Raw genomic sequence first — 24,989 nt, 5'->3', positions numbered from 1 at the left:
TAATGTCAGTGATGGACGTCGGAGACAGGACCTCACCGTGCTGAAGGTAAATGGAGAAAGTCAATGGAGCTAGAACTCCAAAATAATTGTGTGCGCAATTAGTTCAACTCGCTGTGCAGCAATTGTGTTTTTTTGTTGTTGTTTGTTTTAGAAGCTCCCCGTGTATTCGATACGCTTTCAAGTAGTCAGGTCACTGAGGACAAATCTGATAAAAACCTGACAGCAACCCAAAAAGTCAGAAATCTCAAAAGAACACGCGCTACACGGAGCAATTACAGAATCACAACTGACTGAATATGCACAAATTACCTTTCCAAAAACACAAAAGAGCTGTTGGAGCCATCATTACGATCGGGAAAATCAACTTCGATAATGTGCCCCAGAACTACTTTACGTGTCACAATCCGACATCAGACCATTCTTTCCCTTTGACTGGGTCGAGTTCACAACCAGCGAATCACCGCTGAGTCCCGAGGACTTGCCGTCGGACTCATCACCGCGAGCGAGAGCGCTGCGGCTCGCCTTTTAATCATACGTCTCGTTAAGTAAGTCATAATTGGCGTCGTTAAATTGCCTTTCCCTCTACCTCACGCCCTGATTGGAGCTGAGGAAATTAACATTGCTGAAATGGTCGCTCCTTATTAGCGGTGACAGCTTGACAGAGGGCTAAGAGGCAGGGGTGAAAAGAGAGTGGCTCGGCGACAATCGCTCCCCGTGGCCGTGCGCCTCAGTTTCAAGCCTTTGCCGCACCGGTCCATCACGGCTTGTCTCTCTGTCTCGCGCTGCAGCTAACCTACAAATGGGTAGAGCGGTGCAGCCGTCCCGAATGGAGCTCCTGCTGACAGATTCAACTTTGTTCTGGTTTAGCCAGCACCTAAACTGGCATGTATCTTCGTGCTTTTCTTTTCAAGCCTTACCGTTGTCTTCTGACACTGTATGCTGGTGCTGTTGAACCTCAGAGCCGGGACGCTGTGCGTGCTGCCCTGGATGTGGAAGATGCACTCGTAGTTCCTCTGCCCGGACTGCGGCTGGGGCAGGTTCTGGGCCAGCAGCGTGATCGGCCTCAGGACTCCGGCGGGCATGTAGATCTGGGTGGAGGGCAGGATCTGAGGGCACTCCTGGAGATGAGACAAATATGAATAAAGGAATTGAGACGTGTCTGGGAAAAGAGAAAACCGAAGTGGGGTGCAGATCCGAGTGGAGAGAATGTCTATTTATTCGAATTGACAATTCGTTGCGCATTAGAAATGGCGTTGCAGGACTCCTTTTGTGCACAATCACCTTTGAATCCTTTTCTTTCTAACCACGTACTTCTAGATGCATTCCAGCGTCCCTTTGTTCTCGTGGTGGAGTGTGTTTGATGATGGAGGCAGCCTAAAAGCTCCAAATTATCAACACTCTTGAGGATCAACTCTTGTCCAATTTATGAACCGCTGAATATTGAATGCGGTCGTTACTTGTCAAAAACGAGTACACAACATTTTGGAATAAAAAGCCCTTCCCAGCATTATTGAGGCTGTTATGGATATTAAATATGTTTTTTTGTCGCTGCCTCAATGAATGCACTAAAGGACATTGTAATTCTTTCTGCGTGGACAAAACTGAGAGCCTGAGGCGGCGTCTCTGAGGAACACGGACGGTGTTAATTCTTAACACGCCGCACTGTGAAACAGCTACAGTCTAACGGATTAGAGAGGGAGATGAGTGAGGGGTCAGCGCTTCCATCCAGCGGCTTCCTGCTGCTCTTCAATCAATAAAACGTTGGCGAGAAACGCCAGCTTCGCACCATATTAATTGAAGGGACGTAATTGAAGATCTCCGAGGGTATTGCCCAGCCCGAAGTAAAACAAAAGATGGAAGTTGTCAGATGGAATCCGTAATATGTATTCAGATTCTCAACTGGCTCAATAAACTAGATTTAATTGTAACATGTTTGTGTGTGGCATTGATACTACAATATCTACCTCCAGATGTTACATTTACATTGATAAAATGTATCACAACTATCCTCCCATATTAACTTTCTAAAAGAAAGAACAAATACTTCTTTCAAGAGATTTAAAGGTCAGTAATTTGCCTTTTATTCATTGTTTCAAGTTACAAAACGTATTATTTGTTCATTTATATTCAGTCTGACGAAAAGGCGGTGACTAGTTAAGACATTTTCTCCAGTGAAAGTGGATCAAAAAGCCTTTGCAATATCATAAAGGCTGTAATTACCACTTAACAAGTCGTATCCACTAATGTGTGTTTGGTATTCCTCTGGAGATGCTCTAAACAATCATACAGGCCATACACATCCCGAACTAGAATATATAAATGAAGACGTCTTCCACTTTAAGCGCCATTAAGCGGACTATAATTTTCCTATTAGGACAGCAAACGTTTATATCTGCAATGATAAATCAGTGGGAACTGCATTCTATTTAATCAAGAGTGAATACCTAAAAGTCAAGCCGCAGCAGCAGCCCTCATGATCTGCAGGGTGATCTCAATATGAGTTTGCTCTGTGCTATCTAATGGAGCATCGGTAATGACTTGAAAGATTGGGCCTGGGACCGGCAGAGGAGACGTGGGGAGAGAGCGAGAGCGCGATAGATAGATAGATAGATAGATAGATAGATAGATAGAGGTTTGGACACAATGGCACCAGGAGACACACCTCTGCTGCCGTCATGACTGCAGCGCAGAGCACACAGACAGGTAGCATTGACGCCATATGGGGAGGTGTAAGGTGGACAAATCAAACTCACTGGGATTTTAAACAGTGGTTTTCCTCTGTGATCCAATATATTTGCAGCGCGCACTAAGGTGGCATGTAACACGAAAAAACAGGATAAAGTGGGGAAGTCATTTACAAATAAAGTCTAAAAATCACCCTATTATGTCATTAATAATGACAACAGAAGTCAGAGCATAGCAATTGAATCCACATGGCTCTCAACACCTAGACGGCTGAGCCAGTGGCTAGCAGCTAACAGTGCAAACAGTACCTGAGGGCTTTGTCAGCACTAACCGCCGTATGAGCGCAATGCAGAGCGGCGGCCATTAGCTGGCCAGTTGGGCACAGCAGACTGACCTGTACTAAAATGCACACACAGCCTGTCCGGTTGTGTAAACAAAGCACAGTGAAGCTCATACAGCACACATAGAGGGAGGTAGACGTCACTCCACTGTATCTTTGCATAGCAGATATGTGTTTGCTGCTATGTTAATACTGATTAACAATGGGTCAAATGAGCCAATTAATGCAAGGCTGTACAGAGGTTTTGATATCTTTTAGCTCATGGTTGTGGTTTCCACCTCGTCAACCTCATCTCTATAGCTGATGCGTTTAGCAAAAAGCGGTGGCAAAACCTCGATATGCTGGCCGGTCCCCAAATGAGGAGAGGCGACAATTAGGTGACATGTCAACGTTTTTGATTTCTTCTGCTGCCCCCCCCCCCCCAAGTGGCCAAAAAGTGTGGAAAATATTGATACACCTTTAAAACTATCCATAAACTAAAGACAACAAATATTGATTGGCTCTTTTCTTTTTGAAGTAGATGTCTGCCAACTGTCTCGGTCCACTTCATGACCACTGTTGGGTAATGTGAACACTGCTACTTGTAATGATAAGTATCGGAGGCCGGGATGAGCAGGTTTCCCCCCAGTTGGCAGCTCATATTTCTACATGATGTGAATGTGGCTGTGTAAGAGGAGGAGGAGGAGGAAGAAGAGGAAGAGGAAGAGGAGGAGGAGGAAAGAACTGAGGAGAAGAGAGACAGAGAAGAGATCAAATCAATGCCAGTGAAGCCCAGTGAAGCAGATTGTCAATTAGTGAGGCTGACTGTTAAAGTTTAAAGTATTCACAGATGGCGACAGGCTGCTAATGAACTGCTTCTAGCCTCTAATAAAATGGAAAACAGGACTAAAGAAGCCCAGGAAGGAAAAGGGAAAGTGTGTGTGTGTGTGTGTGTGTGTGCGTAGGTGTGTGTGTGTGTGTGTGTGTGTAGGTGTGTGTGTGTGTGTGTGCGAAGAGATACTCAATGAGCAAGTAGCTCATCGTTGTTAATGTCGGAGAGACTGGGTTCAAGCCTCTGCTCCAACTGTGGCATGGCAATCCTGTCTGGCTCACACACACACACACACACTCTCTCTCTCTTTCTCTCTCCCCTAAGGTCTGTTCCTGATTACTGATGCATCAGTGTCGGGATAAAAAGCACGGCGTCACATTCCTCTGAGGAACACAATAACACACAACACATACAAAGGCATTCCTTACATTGGGCATGTATGTATATATATATATATATACACATATATACAGTACAAAGACTTGCGCAAACACAGAAAGGGAAACGAGTGGGACACACGCATGTACGCAGAGGGAGGGAGTGAGTGTAGACAAAAGATACGGGAGCAGCAGAGGATTGTGGGAGCTGTTTCATTAGGAGTGGTGACAGGTGTCAGAGCCGAGTCTGCATCAGATAGCGGCGCAGTTCTACACAATGAGACACAACAATCTCTTTTACCTGGGGGATTCCTCTAATCCCTTCGCTTTCGCTCCTCTCTCTTTCTTGCTCTCACTTGATCTTTTTTTAACATTCTCTTTATCTCGTCCTCTCTCATTGTTTTGTTTTTTTCCTTTATTTTATCTGGGGGATGAGCGTTAACCAGTTCTGACCGCTGGAAGTTTCCCCAGCAGCTGCTGCCGGCACACACCATCTACACAATTGCCTCGTTGAGATATAAATTTACTGCGGCGCAAGTCGGGGACGAGCAGAGATAAACACGGATAAAAGAAAGAAGGGTGAGGAGAGGCGAGGCGAGGCGAGAGGGAAGGAGGGGAGGAGATGTCTTGGGAGCCATACACATGTTTATTAAAGTGGGGGATGAGAGTCGAGGAGGTCAAGTTCCCAACAGATACATTACACACACACATATATATATATATATATATATATACACTAAATATTTCCCAGACGAGCAATACAGACACACACAAACTATGTTACATCTAGCTCTGAAATGCACAGCATATGCACACACACAACCCAAACACATGCGCGGCTATCCTCACACACCGACTGCTCCGCACACACCGAGCCGGAGCTAAATCTTGCCCTCTGGCTGTGTGCGGTGAGCTCGTGCAGCCTGAGCCTGTGGAATGTTTTACAGTCGCCTTGGGGCCAAACACACAGACACTGTGATCAAAGGAGGGAAGGTAAGGAGTCCGTATGCCGTACTACCATCGTATAATCTCCAGGTCAGTGTCGGAGATACTGGGATACTATTTTATTTGGAGCTGATTGAAATATTCCCAATGTTTTTCTTTATGCGGTGGCCATTTTGAACAAGAAAACTGGAAACCAAATGTACACTATATGCATGTCGCTATGATTTGTGACGATAGTTTGATCACATCGGAGGAATGGAAATGCCAATATGCACACTGAGATCTCGAGAGCGTCTCTTTTCACAGGTTACCCTGTAAGCAGGAGAGGCACAGCTGTGATCGATAACAACAATGATGCATCGGGTCCCGGGTCCAGTTATTGGACATGCAGGCTCGCGAGCATGGCTTATTGGAACGGTGCAATGGGACGGAGCCATCGTTTCCAGCATTCACTTTACCTGCTCTCTTCAAAACGGCCTGCTGTCAATAAAGGCGTACAGCATGTCATACACAGAGGAAATATTGGAGATTCTCAACGGAAGAACGGTGGTAGAAGGTGGTACGACGGTGGCAGGGTTCACTATGTACCGGAAACCTAAATTTAGGAGCCCGGGCTTTTCAATCACTGAACTCAACCGGCGTATATATGGTACATGCCTTTAATTCCTTTGGCACAAAACTGCGAAATACTATCAAATTGTTTACTTAAACCACTGTGAAGAGTACATTAGCCTCTGGAATAACATACCAACAACGCTTCCGTCATTTCATAGAGCTGCAAGACAGTCGACGTTTATTCAACCCGTCAGCAATGAGCCAGTTTAGTACCGAAAAGGAAAACAGTGTGTGCTTTACAATGATTTGTGTGACGACTTCAGCTCTTTCCCACTTTTTTTTTCTTCTTCTTTTTCTCCGCATTGTCGAATTTCTGAGGGTGCTATACTGCATGCATTTACACACTCGCTCGGACAGTCAATGTAGCGACCTGTACAGTGAATCGGGGCTGATTTCTGACACAGACATTTGAACAGCGATGCTCAGCTGTGGATTCAAATCAGTAAAGTGAGTTTTCCCCTCTAATAACCGTTCGGTCTAAAGCAAGTGACATGTCGTTTTTCATTACTTTACGGAAGTGCAGGGTTGGGGATATGGAGACTCGCGGATGTTGGATCTAGTTACCTTCGGCTGATGTCAATCTAGAAGCTGCTGAACAATGAAAAGCACAAGCTTTTAGATGGAACAGTCGTATCCGAGGTCGTGTTCACTTCCTACAACTCAACCACAGATACCGCACTTCGCTCTCGTCGGTTCTTCAACGCTCTCTCCCTCACCTCTTTCATCTGATCCTCCCTCCCACCCTCTGCCCTTCTACCTGCTCTGCTGTGTATTTAGCTGGGATGATGCCCGCGGCTGTAGGACACTCTACTGCATTTTCATATTCACTTTTCCTCACATTTCACCACTCTTCGTTGGCTGCTGGAACACGATGTTCACGGACAAACGGCAGGCTGGCGAGATGATGTGTGGAGTTGGGAGTGTAATGCTCAGGAACTTGAATTGTCCTGGTGCTTTGGCAACAAAAAATGTATGTTAGAGATGAAAACATCATATCACCGTATTATCCATTTACCTTCCTCTCCCCTCGCTTCTAATTACTTTCTACCAGGATGGAGACATCACAACTACGGTGATGTCAGAGATGAGGCGAGGGGCCCCGATTGGCTGCCGGCCGTCACCCATGAGGCCAAGTCGCTGGGGCGCTGACAGACTCCGAGTATGATGGATGAGGGAGCCCGTGTGTGTTTGTCTATGTAAGAGCAGTGTACAGGGTCCCCGCGGATTAGCGTTACAGTCCAATGAACCATTTCAGAACGGAGGGGGAAAGACCCCCATCGACCAGCGCTGTTACACACACACACACACACACAGAGGAAGAAAGAAAAGGACCTGATATGATGACCACATCTCCCAGGAGAGACAGAGGAAGAGTCATCTGTTGAGCAATGTCTCGGTTCTCGACGCTAATATAGTTATGCCCTCAGAGAATAAATCTAACAGAGAGCAACACAGACGCACACACAGCAGAGAATACCACAATAACGGGCAGTGGGTCACGCAGGTAATCCCATTAGATCCCTCCATCAATCAACACACAGACAGGCCATAAGGCTGTGTCTATGTGGATCTCCGCAAACATTTTCCGACCATTCAGACACGTCTTTCCATCTGAGAGTATTTATCTCCCTACGCAGTGACGACTCTTTTCTTTATCTCTCCCTGTCTGTCTCGTATAACCCCGGATACAAAACAACAACAAGGCGGGTCAGAGCGGAGGGAGCTTTATCAACCAATGCATCATGAACTCCAGCTATTTCTGCAATACAGCACACGCTGTACAATAAGACACCCTCCCAGTGGCTGTGCATATGCACTGAATGCTGCAGAGCTCTTTGTGGGAAATAAATAAATTAAAAAAGCCTAAAGAGGAGAGGCCAAAAGAAAGCCAGACACACAACTGATATCAATCAGCACGGCAAGCCGGGTTGTGCTACGATACTCTTGTGGGCCTCGCTGCTGCAGAATGATAATGTCTGATATGTGGATTGTGTACGGCTCGCAGACTGGTTTAGTAGGAACATGAGCGGCGCTGTAGGGAACTATCGGCCCTCTTCAGCCCTATGACGAAGGCTAATTGAATTAAAGGTTCTCTTGTACAGATATTGATTAAATATCGGGGGATCTGGAATCCGATTTTTGTGATTTTTATCAATTAAACGCTTCAGACATTCAGTTTTGCATGAAAACAAGAAGGGAATTATGTCGATCACCGTGAAAAAAAAAATCATCTGGGATTTCTACCGGGTGACTTCAAGATTAGGAGTCAGCAAGTTGTGTAGCGTGAACAGAACAACGCACTGATGGCTTTGTAAGTCGCGTGCCGTGAACTCGGCTTTACTGTCAAAGCGCCAGGAGGGTAGAATAGCGCTGAGCACGCTGCCGCCGAGCACGCTCCGTGAAAGGAATCCTGCTGCGCCGCCGCGGTTGACTTTCTAGGGTTCGTGCTGTCTTTGAACCTGCGATAGCTCATTCTGTTGGCCACATGGGGGCAATGAAAATAAGTTGTGAAGAAGGACATATCATTACACTGTTGAATTGATGGCCAACTATCCAGTTTGTGTGGTCCGTGTCAACTCCTGAGGGACACATCTGTCTCTTTAGCTGCTGAACACTTCACTTTGTTCACCAGCCAGTCGCTAACTGCGTCCGTCTGTGTCAGTGGGTCGCCAGATGTGTCCGAAAACTGCACAATGGTCCGGGACCAATATCAGAGCTTCGACAAAGCACCAAAATGCATATATCAATGCAATTTAGAAACCTATTCAAGCCATGTGCGCCTAGAAAGCGATCAAACTACGGAAAAGATAGCGTGCCCAATGGGAAAGGACCTCCGCTGCTGTGCCTCTCTGGAGCTCTTCATCCCACGTGTCTCCATTAGAATAGCATTGCCCCCGTGCGGTATCTCTGATGACCAAGTGTGATTGTGTGTCTATCTGGTCTGGATGGTCAAAGAGGAGGATGTCGCCGATAAGCATCAGCTGGTGGATCTATAGGAGCCTCTAAAACTACACACGTCCGTTTGTGAGTGTGTGTATTTCCGAGGGTGACACAGAAGATACGGTACAGATAACGAGAAGCTCTTCGGGATGGCTTCAGTCCCGTGTTCTCTTTTGATTTATTTTCCTTTTCCTTTTGAAGCCCACAGGATCAAAACTTGATGAATTTAGTTTCATCTTGCGAGGCGGGAAAATGACACAGTGCTCCTTGTCATGTGCTCGCAACCCAGTTTAGACCATGACCCAGTGAATAATAAGAGCTCTCTGTGACCCGCCTCAGAATCAGCCAACCTTTCAAGGTCAGTCGAAAAAAAGCCCATGATAAATGCACCGACTCCCCCGTTATCTGCCTCCATGTATTTGGGCTTATTTCCTCCATTAATCTAAGGACAAAATAAAGAGCTTCCTGGTCCCAAAGGTCCTAGGTCGGAAAAGTTCAAGCAAGACACGACGCAGCCGATTTCACAACAAAAGGCGTCGCAATATCTAGCATGCAAATTCACCGGGGCCGAGAAAACTTTTGAAAGCGATCGCTTCTCTCTGCGAGACCCTTTTCATGTTTTATTCTGGATTCGTGATTCATCCCCCCCCCCCTGGGTCATTTTGCACAAATGACCCGAGTTCCTCCGTCGTAGTCTCAGGTGGAAGGAGGGCAGGCAGGCAACCCCCCCCATCGCAGCACACTAGGAGCTCTTCTGTTCAATAGAAGACACTTTGAACTGCGTTAGAAGCCTTTGTCCACCCACTCCTCTCAGCCGGTTACCACGGGGGATACGGAGCGAGGCGGAATATGCGGTGACGATAAAACGCAGAAGGAGAGTTCACGCTGTTGTGAACTTGAGATTTAAATAAATGCATGAGTTAAAAACAACACCTTGACTTCATTACAGCTCGATCGGAAGTCACACAATAATTTTAGCTACTTTTGAAAACTTGAGTGAAACTCGATTGTTTTATCCTCATCATTTGAAATCAAAACGGGAATCTAAGAAACGACTGCTGGTGCCTTTCACGCTCTGCACTCAAACAAAGATGCAGGGAGCAAAACAGGCTTCCGTGGAGAGCGGGGACAACGGTCGCATTCCCCGTCTTCACCTGTATCGTATGGATCATGCACTCAAAACTGACTCTACCTGGACAAGTCAGTCATTGTGTAATCAAACCCAAATGCTTCGTCTGGTCTTTACACATTCTTTAATCAGACATTTTCAGACTACTTTGTCATTGCTTTACAATTGTGTTCTAGCAAAGTTCTTGGCAAAAATCTTTTTATCCGAAACGCCAGAAGTCAAGTGTCATCATATTGAAACCAGGATCCAAACAAGACCCAGCGTTATATAAGCACGGTTAAAATGACACAGAATAATGTATAACAACGCTACAATGTTTCAACAGCCTTTACATCGTGGAACGCATCATCTACCGAGAAGCATGTATTTGAAGCTGCAGTATCAAGGTCAGAACTGCATTAATGTGCTTCTATACTGGTGGAATCAACTGGTGCCAGCAGGACTACAACATAATTAATATTAAAAGGGTGTTTCAGCAATTTAGTATTGATGGATTCTAAAACAAGACCAGGCTGAGCAGTGCGTGTGACATATCTACGGAGTAATATTGGTGTAATGCCCCTTTAAAAAGAACCTTTTCCCGACACATTCGGTCTTTAATGAATGCATTTAGGGTTAAAATAAGGGTTATTCCAGCCTGTTAGCATAGCACAATGCAGTGAAGAGCAGTGATACCCAAGTTAATTCTCCGGTCCCTCTGCCTCAGTTCAACAGTCTGATGGCCATTTAAGGTATCCACTGAGACAGAGAGCACCATCAAAACTCTTTCAAAACTAATTTCCCACATATGATTACTCGTGTGCCTTCGGGGGGGGGGGGGGGGGGGGGACGTGGGGGAGACGGTGGAGTGAAGTTTATTAAGCCTGCAGCGTGAGGGAGAAGTGGGGTCGGGCGAGAAACAACGCGTCGTTAGGACTGAGAAACACGGCAGAGATGCAAGTCGTGGTGGAGAGTTCTCACTCGATGCTTGAAGCGGCGTGTTGCACAAAGACGTGAAATCTACCCTGCTGTGTGTATGTGCAGCAGGAATAAGGCGATGAATGAGGCTGTATGAATGAAACGGGGCTCAGCGTCCTCTGTGACTTTAACCATCGGTGACATTTGAATGTTTCCTTTTCATGCTCGGCAGACAAACGTTCTGCAACACTAAGACAAACACACTGCGCAATGAAACAGCTGCCGAGCTTCCAGCGAAGGCGGACAGTAGGGCAGATAGCGCGAACCAAATGACATGGAATCGCTGAGTAGACACGAGGCACGGGCAGTGTCACGACCCCTCAAGTATCCTTTCATCTCCTGAATGGTTAAGCATCTCCCGCGTCCTCCTCCCACTCCTGCTTTCATCCACTCACTCGCTCGCTCTCGCTCTCCTTCTGGTAATGTCGCTGCATCCAACTCTGATGTCTTTCTCTTATCCTTATCGGCCTTCATCTTCCTCCCTCTTCCTTCATCAGTCGTCTTCCTCAGTCCTCCTGTATTCCCCCATCGTCTCTACTGTCACACTTTTAAAAAATATTTCCCCCAAGTCTCATTTAAGTAAAAAAAGCACGTTCAATCCATCTGAAGCTGGTTGACAAATTGGCCATTTGGACAAATGCGCAGTCCGATCTGCCGCCTTTCTAGAATAATGAGACAATTAAAAATGAGCTCCTAGACGCAAGCTTAATTAGAGGCATTGTATGGTGACCTCTGGCCTTGCTCCGGAGCGAGAGAACAGTTAATAACACATCAAGCCAGTGATCTCTTCATTTACATTCTGTTTATTAAACTTAAGCTTTCGGGTTATTCTGAAGCATCTTTCAGAGGCAACTGTGGATCTGAAAGGGTCAGATGTGCAAAATTACAGTCTGGCTTAAAAAATGTGTTGAAGCGAAACCCGCATAATAGAAAGTGGACCGTTGATTGCAGACGGCATTTTATCTTTTCTTTTAAGTGCAGTGTGCACATGCTGTAGTTTCATAAATGAGGCCCCTGGTTGTATTTGCGAGCTTGCTTCTCCTCTGAACAACTAGGCCACTGCCACACTCCTCCCCTTGTGTTTTACTGGGGATGCTCCCACCTCTCCCTTCTCATCTCATCTGTCTCTCTCCATTAAACACGCCAGCGATCAGAGAGGCATCTGGAGATGCATCTTTAAGCTTTAATACACTTTGAATAATTAACACACACACACACACACACACACCAACTCACATACACAGCTGTGTCGATCAGCCCCCCCTCCCCCCCCCCCCCTCCCCTCAGCCAGAGAGACCCAGAGGGAGAAGGGAAGCTTGCTCCGTGCCAGCCCCGTCCCCGGAGCCTCGGAGCCGGGCAACTCGGAGTCGCGTAGCAGCCTGTGATCCGGCGGCAACGGAAAGACAGATGTAACTGTGACACCCTTAGCTGAGAGACAAAGAGAGAGAGTTGTCAGGCTCCGGCTAATTGACTTGTTGAAGGAATGAGGGAGTGGGCGAACAAGAGGAGAGAGCTCACTGGGTTAGGGATCAGACAGGAGACGGCTGGCTGGCGAAGGTGCGCTTGGCTTGCTGTGAGCGGCGATACCTCGGGAGCACACGTGCATTCCTGCAGCAGCGCGGTGACTTGACAGAAAGATACGGCTATCTAAGCAACTCACCCATCACGGTGATTCAGCCGCTAATTAGCGGCGCGAAAGGCTAACACTGATCCCCCGTATCTATATTCACCTTCTGTTCATCCGGAGCCCAACGTAGCCTGCCAATGATTATCAATGAGGCTCGGCTGCAAAGCCGCCGGTTCAATCCCCTGTGCAGCAGCAATGCATCATGGACCTACTGTACTGCACAGAGCGTAAGGAGGTCAGGCTTCTGGGAAGAGGGGGGGAGAGTGGAAAAGAGGAGGAAGGGGAGGAACACGAGATAAGGGATGAATGGGGGGGAAAGGGGGAAGGAAAGGGAGGAGGACTGAGAAGAGGAGGAAGGGAGGTAAGGAAAGAAGGATATTAGGTAAGGGAGCAGAGAAAAAAAAAGAAGATCGCAGAGCTGATGAGTTGCAGCTTCACATATTGAAAAGGTCAGTGCCTCGATGGTTAAATAAACTGCTTCAGAACGGCAGATGCGGAACAAGCGCGGACGCTTAATGTGCACTTCTTCTGACGGACTCGGGTGACTTCACTCAGGTCTCGATGAATACATCGGAGCGAAGCAAACGCGTGCACAGGACCAGCGGGAATACATCATTCACGTCGCAAAGTAATCTACCAGTCGCGTGCGCTTGCACGGATCTGACACATGGGCGGGTTTCGCCGGATGAAATTGCATTGCGTTGTTTGGGCAAAACAAACTGTGCCAGACGACGCTGTGGTGTGTTCCTGAGCTCCTCAGCATCAGGACTCCCACTGTGCTCACTCAGTAGTCTCAGTGAAATGAGTGAGTGATGGGGGGCAGCTCAGGTGAGGACTAATGAAGTTGTAGCAGTCACTTCCGGTCAAAGCCCGGTTGTTACTTGGCAGCCATTTTGGGTCTCTGCTGTCATTCACGTACAGCAATAACTCATTTTGTGAGTGAGAAGCGCCACCACGCACGATGAATGAACGACTTAATTAACAAGCGCGCGAACGGCAATCAGCAAATGAACGAGCATGCAGACTTGTAGACAGAAAAATAAATGCAAACAAACCTCTTTTCTTTTTCTACGACTATTTCTGTTGCTTTTTTTTATTATTGTCTTATTTTTCCCATTTCCCTGAATCTGGATGAAGTCATTTGAACCAACCCGCGGGCCGTGCGTCGGTCCAGTCGGCTCCACCAGCCCAGCGCTGGGATTCGTCGGCGCGGAGCAAATTTGTTTGTCTCCGTGTTTGTTTGTCCCGGTGTTTGTTTCTGTCTTTTGTTCGAGTTCATACACATTTCCGTTCATGGCCTTCTCAAGTGTTTCTCCGAGTCTGGCAATTTTCTGCCTGGTCGCCCCTAATGTGCCTCTCTGTTTATCCGCTGTCACAACACAGCTGATTTATATACATATTTACATATCCAGGAAGTGGCATCAAAGGATTAAATTCACTTCAAGAGGGGGGGAAAAACGTGCATTACCGTTTTCTTTTTTTTAGTTTACACACAGGATGAAGAAAAGTGTATTTTTTTGTGATGTGGCACGGATTCACAGATGCTACGGTTTTGTATCAGATATGAAGTGAAGAAATATGACAAATGCCTCTGGGAAGATAACCAGTCTAGTGTGAATTCAATCACTGTGGCAACCTACTGCTAATGACACGGGGGGAACTTTTTCAGGCGGCGGAGGTGGGCGATATTGCTTTCGGCAGGGGCTACGAACTGGCAAATTGGAACAAAACCGAGGCTATGAGGAGATAAATGTGTGATGACAAAACTACCGCTGTTGGCTCAAGAGCACATATGCATTGCTTCACAATATTCTACCTGTGCCATGACGGAGAGAAACATCACGCACACGAGCATCCGTCACGAGAGCCTCTGCACAGTAGTCTGTGTAAGGATGCGGTGATGGCACTGGTATATGTGTGAGTGTGTGTGTGTGTGTGTGTGTCGATCAAAATTCAGCAAAACACCCCCCCCCCCTGACATTTATAATGTCTTGGTAACCATGGCGACGCCTGCACCAAAAAAAGACAGATCAGAAGGCAAAATAGGAAATAACAAAAAAGGCTGAATTGGTGTGTTTCTCCAAACAAGATGAGGATAGACGTTAGCCTCTCACACACACACACACGCACACACACACACACACACACACACACACACAATGCCCTGAGATTGCTGCCAGATTAGTACACTTTCACAGACATCACAATACATTTACCTCACTCCCCTGTCATATTTGATAGATACCCATCATATAAGCGATATCTTTGAGGTGACAGTGATGGAGTCGGATGCGGGGAAGAACTACTGTCTCCCTGCTTGCATTGCAAATAGGTTCGTTTCTGACAGTGAAAATGGCGTACCACAATATGAGCGCAGAGGATGTTATGGACGAGGATACATTCGTATTTTTATTTGAGGCAGAGTATACGGCCGAAGCAATGTAGAGGAGCGAGGCCGAGGCTGCATTGGCCGCGCAAGAGGATATGGCTGAAGGGGACCCTCAGGGCGTCGGAAGCTCGGGCGCAATGCACCCTGGAACATGTAGGCCCTGCCTAGAAATGTAGGCATTTTAAATGTAGGCATTTTTTAGACACTGCGAACAGAACTCAGCTGTCTCTGTCAATATTGCACAATCTGAGGATAGTATTGGGTCAGTGGACTACGTTTACTAACACTGATTGGACATCCACATAAAAAGGTGGCGAATGGACCCTTAAAGGCAATGGTCATATGTTACTATATTGAATAATATCTATGCCTTTTTATATGCCAAATTATCCATCCAACTAGCCATACAGCCACAGGGACACATACATCTACATATAAACATGTGCATATGCACGCCTCCCTCCCGGGAAGGAGAGCGAGAGGGAGAACCTGTGACTGCTTGAGTTTGAGTTCATTCTGCCTGGAATAGAGGCGACGCTGAGGGGAAGGTAGTCAGGTGTTTAAGTGCGACTTCCTGACGACACAGAAGTTCACTTGTGATTGTCGGCGGGAGTTTCTGCGTTTGCGTGAGAGACGGTGAGAATCGGAAGTGACTCAGCTCCTGGACAGATGAGGGTTTTTTCGTGCAGATGAAACATTGGGGACGGTGGAGTGCGCCTCCATTTGCATACTCATTCACCCCGACCTGTTTATAAGCAGATAAATCCAGAGCTGCTTGGAGTACAACAGCTGCTGCTGGGCCACTCACAGCAGCACTCATTCACACACACACACACACACACACACGTACACACACTCAGATGGTGCGCAGGTCCCAGCTGCACCCTTGGCACTGTTCCGTGCTCGTGTGCGTGCACACATGCTTTAAACACTCGAAAAGGCAATCGTGTGTTGCTTCGTATGTCAGGCGCTTCTTAATCTCTGGGTGTGGAGTGTTTGTGCGAGCACGTCGGTGCTCGTGTGTGTTTGCGTGCACCCTCACCTCCGAGGTGTTGACTCGTCCCTCCTGGAAGGAGCAGTCGCTGGCGTCCTGCGTGCACATGTGGCGATATTTGCACCAGTGGCAGGGGAAGTTCCCGTTGACGCAGGACAGGCACCTGGAGCGAGTGAGAACATGAGAGAAAGCAATGAGGGTTAATGATTCTTGTTGAAGGAACAATCACCGAAAGAAATCTGCTTAAATCTTATTTACATTCCTCCACTTTCCACTTCCTTTCTTCTTTGTTCGGGAAGACATGCTAGTTTAAGCGTGTTGCTGCTAGAGCTGAAATGGCGTCACCAAGTTTGCCCACAACAGACACTGACAAGTTCATTTTTCAATTCAGTTTCATTTTTAAATTCAGTTTAGCCAGCAGGATTAACAGGTAGCTACTCTCTGGAATAAAAAAATGTGTTGGACATTATTGTTCTTTAATGTCCACCATATTGAACAAATTAAAACAAAAGTCAATGTAAACATTTAGGAAACAAAGAAAGACATTATCAGGAATATTTTTTGTGAACACTTGGAAGCAAATTGGAAACTAAAAACCGCAGCGATAGAAGCCTGCTACTACGAGCTGAGCTCATATCACACACTGACAGACGTGGCGTGGACATGCATTGACGCGCTCGCACGACATCAAATGGTTGCGGCTAAATCTGCAGGAATCGCGTTGGAACGCCGAGTGTCGCCGTGGCTTTACGACTTTATTCCAGCTGTCAGCGAGGCCAAGAGAGAATCCTCAGCGATCCACTTCTCTCTTCTTATTCTCCATGCTTGGAGGCTTACAGGGAACTAAGCTGGCAGACCAAGATAAGCCCGTTTTTAACACTTGTTTTTTTTCGTCTTGCATATATTCCCTGCAAAAGGAATATATGCAACATGGATTACCACACAAACACAAGGCTATCATGGCTACCGGAGAAAAAAAAAAAAAAATAACAGGAATACGAGGGATGTTTGTGCAAAAACACAAAGGTTAGTTTAGGATTTTGCTCAACAATTACTATTGGAAGTTAAATCAACAGTTACTGAATCGTGATTCAATTTAGCAAAGCTTGGTTTTCGTGAAGAAATGAATTAATTGTAGCAATCGTACACACACATTCTTTTCTGAATTTGCCCGCCAACATGTTCTGTGGGAGCGTAACTTGATTCATTTTGTTCAAAGTCTTAGCGAGCAGAGAAAACAACTTGATGTCGGGCGGTGAATGTTTTCACAAAACGTGTTTTTCTGCAAAAATGGTGACCACAAGTTAAAAGTGAAATAAACAATAATTACAGCGGCTGACAGAAGTCTTTTTTCAGTCGCTCTTAGAAAACAAGCCGTACGTTCTCTTTCAGTCTGTACACCACTCCTGAACTAAACTTCACTTCACGGGCTCCAGAACAGGGAGCTCTAATTACATTTTACGTCAGTCCTCTGTGTGCTGTCACTGTCTGTGCTCAAGCCGGCCTCCCACAACTCCACCCACACACACTCCTTTATCCACCGTCCGGCTCGCGCTCCACACATTTATGTGCAAATGTTGCTTTGCACTGCTGACTGCGCTCCACGTTAATATCGCGGCACAGCGAATGCAAAAATTAGACTTAAGGTCTTTGCTGTGTCATTTTGGGAAATCTTCTCTTTCTCTCCGCGAGTTCGATGAGGTCGATGCAACTCTCATGGCTGTAAACGGAAGATGAAGCTATACAGCCAGCAGGGTGTTAGCTTAGCTTAGCATAAAGAAAAAACAGCTAGCCGGACTCTGTTAAAAGCTAAAACAAAATGCACCTATAAGCACCTTTAAAGCTCAAAAGATCCATTTGTTATAAGCAAGCATATTTCCCAAAATGTTGAAGCATTTCTTTATTGTTAAAGGTAAAGCCATGAATTGAGAATTTTGAGAAACTACACTCTTTAAAATAACATGTAATGTAAAAGTTAGAAGCTGCCAACAGTGAAAAACATGTCCAGTTAACAAACACTGTCCTGTTCTAATCAGCTGCTAAACGGGGTTAACTTGGAAACTATAACAAATTTCAAACTTTTTAACAGCAAAAGAAAAATAAATCGCCTTCACTGTTTGACTGACAAGTGTTCTCTGACAAGTCGAGAGCAAAAGCACCACATTAATGAGCCATCACGGGGGGGTGGTCCTCTAAACTGAAGGACAATGCTCAGCCCACAATGCCGCCCTGCCTCCAGAAAGACTTTCAATTGGATTTCAGTCTAATCCGCGTTGTGTCCTTGTCCCTCTGTCCCCGGGTTTATTCAGATTTCAGAGGGTTAACTCCTCAATGGCCTGTGTTGGAGAGGCAGGGTGACAGCGGCTTCATATAGCTGAGCGATAAGCTGCTGAGACTCCACTGAACTGCAGTGGGAGGTTTATAATCAATGCCGGTGGATTTCCGTGGGGAGCAAGGCGGACTGAGGTTATGCTAACAGTCTGCTGTTTGTTAGTAGAGCTGGTGAGCCAGTTCCTCCTCACTATTAACCCCGGGGTTCATCGATTTGCCCACACATTCACAGCCGTGTGTGTGTGTGTGCAGCAGTATCACACACATAGACTGAGATGCACCTGTATACACACACACACACACAAGCAAGCCGTCGCCAGTGTTGACCACGGTAGCGTTCCTCTGGCTCACCTGGGCAGTGGAGACCTGTCCCACGGTTGAGCTGTCAATGCCTGGACGGCTGGCTCGGGTAAGTGGCTGCGTTGCTGCAATGTAGTCAATAACCCCCCCCCTACTATTTAACAAGGCCTTTGCTACAGAGCTGGGTCAAACGCCTTTTCCTCTTGTCCGAGCTTTTGTTCCTGGCGCGGCCGGATCGATGGAACAAAGCTGCTGATACGCGAGCAATGGCCCCGCGCGAACGTGCGTGACGGCGCTCGTTTCGTTCTGGTCAATGTGGAGGGAGTTTCGGGTAGAGATGCAGTTGTGTTCCTAATGAGGAAGGATCTAAACGCTGGCCGAAGTGCCGATCCAAATGAAGTATCCAGTAGTTATCTACTGAGCTGGCACTTTGTAAACTCTGTTTTTTGGAAGTGCTACATAAATAAAGTTGTTCTTGGTGTTATGAGACCGGCTGTGCTGCGTGATCTATAAATAGTCCTCTTTGTGTTTTGTCCAATAAAGCTCCACAGTGAGCGGCCATAAAATGAGGCATACGTCGTTAAGTTATACAGAACAGGAAGCAAATGAGAAATGAAGACACTCAACCAGGGACTTAGAGTCATTATACATTATGATTGCATCTTGTTACGCCGTCCAACAGCAGTAAGTCTCAACCCTCCAGTTTAATTAAAACCGGTCACACGTATTGATCAATTGAAACCAACACAACTTTTGGCACAAAAATCAAACCAATTGTCACGTGAACACAGAAAAGTTGACCCTTGAACTGGTTCCAACAAGATAAGCTGCCAGCATGCATATATATAACGTAGCTATGGGTCTCTGGACGGTCTGCCTGGAAGTGAGAGCCCTGCCTGGGGGGCCCCGAGCGTGGGCCGGTCCCCTCCCATAAGTGCCTCTCGTCACCGCATAGATTTCAGAGCCCTTTCATATTGTAATGGTCATGGTGGCCCGAGGCTGCGGCGCTAACCTTTTAGCTGAGTGGGACGCATTATTCCTGACACAATGAACACAATCCTCCGCTTTATGTCTCTCTTTCCCTCCTCATGCCTCCTTCTCGGCCGTCTTTTCACCAGATCGGGAGTTTTCTTCCTTGATCCGCTCTTCCCCTCCAGCTCCCATTTGTCTCTCTTTAAAGATGCATTATTCCTCCTCCTGCATGCTCAATTAAACTATTCCAAACCTCAAATATTTTTTTTTAAATGCAAATTTCTAACACAGTATGTAACTAGCTCGCAGCTGTATTTGCTGTGCCGTCTGTGTGTGCTCCTTCTGACTGTGCGTGCACCTGTTTGCGTGAGAGCGTGTGAGGCTGGTGATGCAGGTGCTGCATCCGCCTTTGAGCAGGTCGAGCGGGGGCCGTGTGAAGTTGCGCAAGAGCCCTCCCCCCACCCGCCGGCGCTTGCCTCCGGGCTACTCTGCTTGTGTATCAGTGTCGATACCGTGCTGCACTTTCACCCGCCCACGAGGAGAACTCCATTATCTGCCGCTGAACGCCGCTGGCCCACTGCGCATGGCTTCCTGCAGGGTCGAGTCAAAGATTCAGAGGCGAAAGGTGACAGCGCGGGGGGGTTGGGGGGTGTATAATATGTGGGTTTACGTTACAGCTGCTGCGGTGATAACTGCACTGTCGTCTTACAGTCCTGCAGAGTCCTGTGGGGGCCAGCGGAGCCAACATCAAAGGCTTATACAGCAGCCCGCCTGTTTGTGCACGAGTGAGAGGAGGGCTCGGTGGGCTGGTTAATCAGGGGAGCAGAGCATAAACACACAGGCACACAGGCACACACGCGCACACCTACACACACACACACACACACACATGCTCGCGCGTACGCACAGAAATGAGAAATACACTTTGTGCATCCACAAAAATATGCATAAATATCCACTATAGTGCATTTACTTTGACACATCCTGTGCGCTCTCTAGCTCACAGGGAACAAACAGAATACTACACACACACACACACACACACACACACACACAAAATGAATCAAAGCCACTGCACAAGGCCTGGAGGCCCTGACAAGTGGCCCAGGTGAGCGCTCTCTCTCCAAGCCCACTCCATTATGACGATCTCCACACAGGCTGGAGCTAATTAACGGCCTATTACTGTGTACATATATTCAAGGCCAGGAGCTGAGAGCAGGCAATAAATGGGCTTGAACAAGAGAGGGGCAAGAAAAGGGAGGTGGAGTGGGATGGAGAGGGGGAAAGAGGGGTCGGGGGAGGGAGAGACGGCAAAGAGAGGGATGGAAGAGGAGAAAGTAATCGGTAGACAAGAGGAAGGTGGGAAGGCAGAAGAGGAAAAGAGGGCCGGGGGGTCTAGGGGGAAGGACGGTGGCATGAAAGGGAACCAAAGCAGGACAAGTGCACTTCACACTCCTTATCACAAGCCTCTTGTAACGCTGGTGATTCAGGAATTGAAGGTCATGGACATCATCTGTGGTTTTGAGTTATAAACTGTGTTTTGGCCCGGGAAGTGTTCTTCACAGAGGAACCAGAGTCTAAATTCAGTTCCTTGTCCATATAGTTGATTTCATGCATTGCTGGGCTACTTTCTTAATATTCATGGTTCATTAGATGCATTGAAAAAAATGCACACAGGAAACCATACGAACACAAGACATTTTTGGAGACGAGTACTGTTTGGCTGCTTTTCTGTCCAAATATGTTGACTCCACTTTCCCTTTTTTCATTTATTTTCTTGAGGAGAAGATATGTTCATCTGGTTTCCAAAGAAAGTAGGAAAGAAAGAAGGAGGGGGGGGGAAATGGATTATATTCTCATTTTAGGATATTTTAAATGATGTAAACATTAGTGGAGGAAGTAATGCAGTCATCAATCTACGCTTGGCAAGAGTAAGAGAAATCCACTTTCGAGTATGCCGCGGGTGCATTTTCATTTCAGGTGTATCGACACAAAGTGCAGATACCTAAATGTGAGATAAGAGTGTGTGCCAGGTGGAGGAGACTGGAGTGAGTGAGAGTGTGTGTAACAGTGAATCTCAGCGACTTCAGAGCAGCAGCCAAGAGTCATTTAGGGAAGGACATTGTATTTATTTTCATTTAACCTTTATTTAACAAGGCAGGTCAATTAAGAACACATTCTTCATTCATTATCAGGCCCATCTCCCTGCTGCTCCTCTTCTCGCTCTTCTCTGGCCCTTCCCTCTTTGTGTTCAGTTCAACTGAAAATCGTTTAAAGACCAACCCACTGTTGAATCATTTCAGAAAAAAAAAATGTTTCTATGACTTTTATTGCCATTTAAACTCCAGGCCTGCATTTTGTTGTCTACATCATTAAATAAGATACGCTTTGAAGTACTTTTTTTTCTTACTTTTTAGGCATCTAGCCACAAATTAGTGACTTTTTGGGCATATCAGCCCCTTTCTCTTAAAAATATTTGCCAAAATGTCTCAATAAATGTCTAGCTATTATCACTTGATTAACTGTTCACGAGTTTATAATATTCACGAGGGTTTACTACGCGTTCTATGAAGTTTGTGTCTTACAGGTAGCCTAGCTTTGGATGCATATTGAGTAAATAGTGACTTGAAAAGTAATTATAGCTAATAGTATCGTCAGTTATGTTTTGATTTCATTTTGTGCATTTAAAAAAAATGTAAACGTTGAATACTGTATGTAATTTGTTTGTAAATTAGCAGATGATAGCATTTAGCAACATCTAGCTGAGCTGAAGCTAACGTTAGTGTCACAGAAAAGCAAAGATGCCTTGAAGGAAAGACCGCTTTAAAGCCCTGACTCCTCAAGCTCTTATCTCAAAGTTTAAAGGTGAAATGCTAAAACACGAGTATGACTAAAAAGCTAAGATTCGGACCACTGTCTGTCACCTGCCAGCTGTCGCTCACTTGCACTCCAACACTGCCAAGCTAGCAGCTAACGTTTCTCTTATCGACTCACAACAGTTCACAAACACAATAAAGTTTCTTAAAAAAACAAAAAAAGCATCTTCTGAGGAGTATTAACGGTGCAGCACCGGCACGCAGAGAGCAGACAACATTATACTGACGGTTCCCTTCACCTAATTAACGTTAATTAGCCATTAGCTACAGCTGTGTGCTGTCCTTGCAGCCAACGACTAAAACAACGATCACCTCTACAGCTCTTCAAGGTCTCATACTGTGAACATTGCAATCTTAAAAATTGCAGTTTTGATAGAAAACAATGAATTGTTCAGCTCTAACAACTACAAATAATATTGCATCAACTCAAGTAAAGAATAACATCGACTTTGATTAATGACAAATTTCTACACCAAATTAGAACAGTCTCTTCAAAAAACGTGTAGGTCGTCTCTCCAGTCTCTCTCCTTCCCTTCCTTAAGCAACAAGTTCAGCCATGCATATAAAAAAACAAAACACTAAATCTGCTCTCAAACCAGTGCTGAAAAGCCAATCGGTATTCCTATACTAAAATTAGGGACAATTCATTTCCAAGAAACACGACTGACGTTTTAGCCTCCCAAGCTTGGCTGCCCTTCTGGGTCTTGCATGGTTAGGAATCGATGTATTATTTCACTCACCGGTAGTCCCTTTATTGCTTGAGATTTAATTAACTAATTGATTTGTAAAAAGCTTGAATACATTGAATAATGAATTAGCAAATGTTGCATGCCGTTCTCTCGGTTCTCCATTATAGGAGTTATTTGCAGGCCAATATTTTAGCATTATTGCTTTTGGGAGAGAACCACAGTCACCCTTCTATTGATCAATGCTTTCCACCAGCCTGCAGTCTGTTTCCTGGGTGTCGCAAATGTGCTGAGAAAATCTTTCTCACTCCTTTCATCCACTTCTAATTCCCCTCCACTCACACACAGCAGCAAACTCTTCATTTTTTTTATTTGAAAGAAAACACTTACGATTGATGGACGCTGCAGTTGTAGAAGACAAAGTCCACGCTGGCAAATTTCTTCCCCGTCTCCTTCGACTTCAGATACAACTTTATAACACGTTGGTCACCTACGTAGAGCCACAAAACACCATATTATCAGTCATTGTTTTTTTTCTGTCAACAGCCTTCCAATATTTCTGTAGTATATAATTGATTTTATCATATACAGTAAGTATGTGGTTTCATGAACCCAGGCATTGATTCTGACATGTTAAGCCTGGAGCTCAATCAATGGAATTTGGTAGAGATGTTACCCAGTGGGGGAAGCGGTTCAGCTACCCATCTACATTTATGGGTTTTGTGCAGTAAGTTCTATGAATCAGCAGTTTCTTATCATGAGAATCACAAAATCATAAATGGATGCCGTTAAAGAGCAGAGTGACTCGTGTTTCACACAGTTGAACGAACAGGCTGAATGAAGCAAACAATTCATATTTGTGCAAACAGAACCGCTCAACCGAGAAGCCCACAATGAATTAAAGTCATCTTCTCTCCAAAACAAAAGTTTGTTCAGCGTCTGAAATGTCAGTTAAGTGTTTTCTATTTATTTTTTCGAGAAAGTGCAATCATTGACTAATTTACTGCGATAGATATTTGAAGCCCAAACATGTTCAATATTAGATAAATATATTGATAATTGTAAATAGTCATATGAATAAATTGTTTTGTGACTGGTGTTGTCACTGTCCTTCTCACCTTTCAGTTAATCACGTGTCTCCTGCCTCTTTAACAATCAAGCTCCACATTTACAACCAGACTTAGCTAGTTAGCGCCTGTTATCTGTAGCAACAACATAATAGTAGTTCTAATAAAAGTGTCTTTGGGAAAAATACCAATATGAAATAAAATATTTTGAAAGAACAAAGTTGAGAAAGTTCAAGTTAGAGATCTTGAAACTTCACTCCATAATTTGACATTTCCACAGATTACTCACACACATATTTTGGTTTTCTTGGGATATTTTTCTTCTTACCTTGGTCTCGTGTGATGGGGGACACGGCTTTTCTAGAAGGGGACAGGCAGAAGATCCGTCCACCATAGATGCGTCCTTCTGTCTCTACATAGTCCTCAAAGGAGCAGTTCACTCCGGCAGCCAGACTGGGAACATTCTGCGTCTGAAGTGACAACTAGGAGAAGGAAGGAAAGGAGAAAGGTGAGGGACAACATGACATTTAAATCAATCTACTTTATTAGTGATGCAGTAAGCAAGACAGAAACATCGGCTCAGATGTGGCTTTTCAGCTCAAACTCAAACTGATGGACAGATTGCCAGGAATGACTCGAGAACAAGCTGTATTGGATCTAATTTCACATTTATCTTGCTCACTTTGCCCCGTCCATCTTTCTCTCCTCCACTTACCCCCCGTCACACAAATGACACACACACACTTGCCGATACGCCAACACACTGTACCTGCACTTCCGACATGGTGACGGAGACGGTGTCGGGTTGGACCGAGAGGCGGACGCACTGCTCCGCTCTGGTGGTGAAACGCTGAGGCTCCTCTGCTCGTTCGCAGCGATCCTTCCTCGAACATCTGGAGGAGGATGACATACCGCGGTCACATCTCCAATCGCAAACCTCATAGGTAA

The 24,989-nt window shown here is 45.8% G+C and overlaps 1 protein-coding gene across 1 annotated transcript in view; it reads right to left on the bottom strand.

Annotated features, from left to right (window-relative positions):
• LOC306780382 (plexin-A1-like) overlaps positions 1–24,989 on the bottom strand; it is a 240,451-nt gene that overhangs the window by 77,279 nt on the left and 138,183 nt on the right. The window contains exons 6-10 of the mRNA XM_079272739.1: positions 24,811–24,934; positions 24,370–24,523; positions 23,365–23,464; positions 15,858–15,972; positions 918–1,118 (exon numbers count right to left, since the gene is read on the bottom strand). Of these exons, the coding sequence (XP_079128865.1) occupies positions 918–1,118; positions 15,858–15,972; positions 23,365–23,464; positions 24,370–24,523; positions 24,811–24,934 (694 nt within the window). The remainder of the gene's footprint in view (positions 1–917; positions 1,119–15,857; positions 15,973–23,364; positions 23,465–24,369; positions 24,524–24,810; positions 24,935–24,989) is intronic.

Source organism: Melanostigma gelatinosum (assembly GCF_949748355.1).
Source record: "Melanostigma gelatinosum genome assembly, chromosome: 8".
Taxonomy (NCBI): domain Eukaryota; kingdom Metazoa; phylum Chordata; class Actinopteri; order Perciformes; family Zoarcidae; genus Melanostigma; species Melanostigma gelatinosum.
The sequence above is the reverse complement of the archived record's forward strand: the minus strand, read 5'-3'. Positions and strand labels throughout refer to the sequence as shown.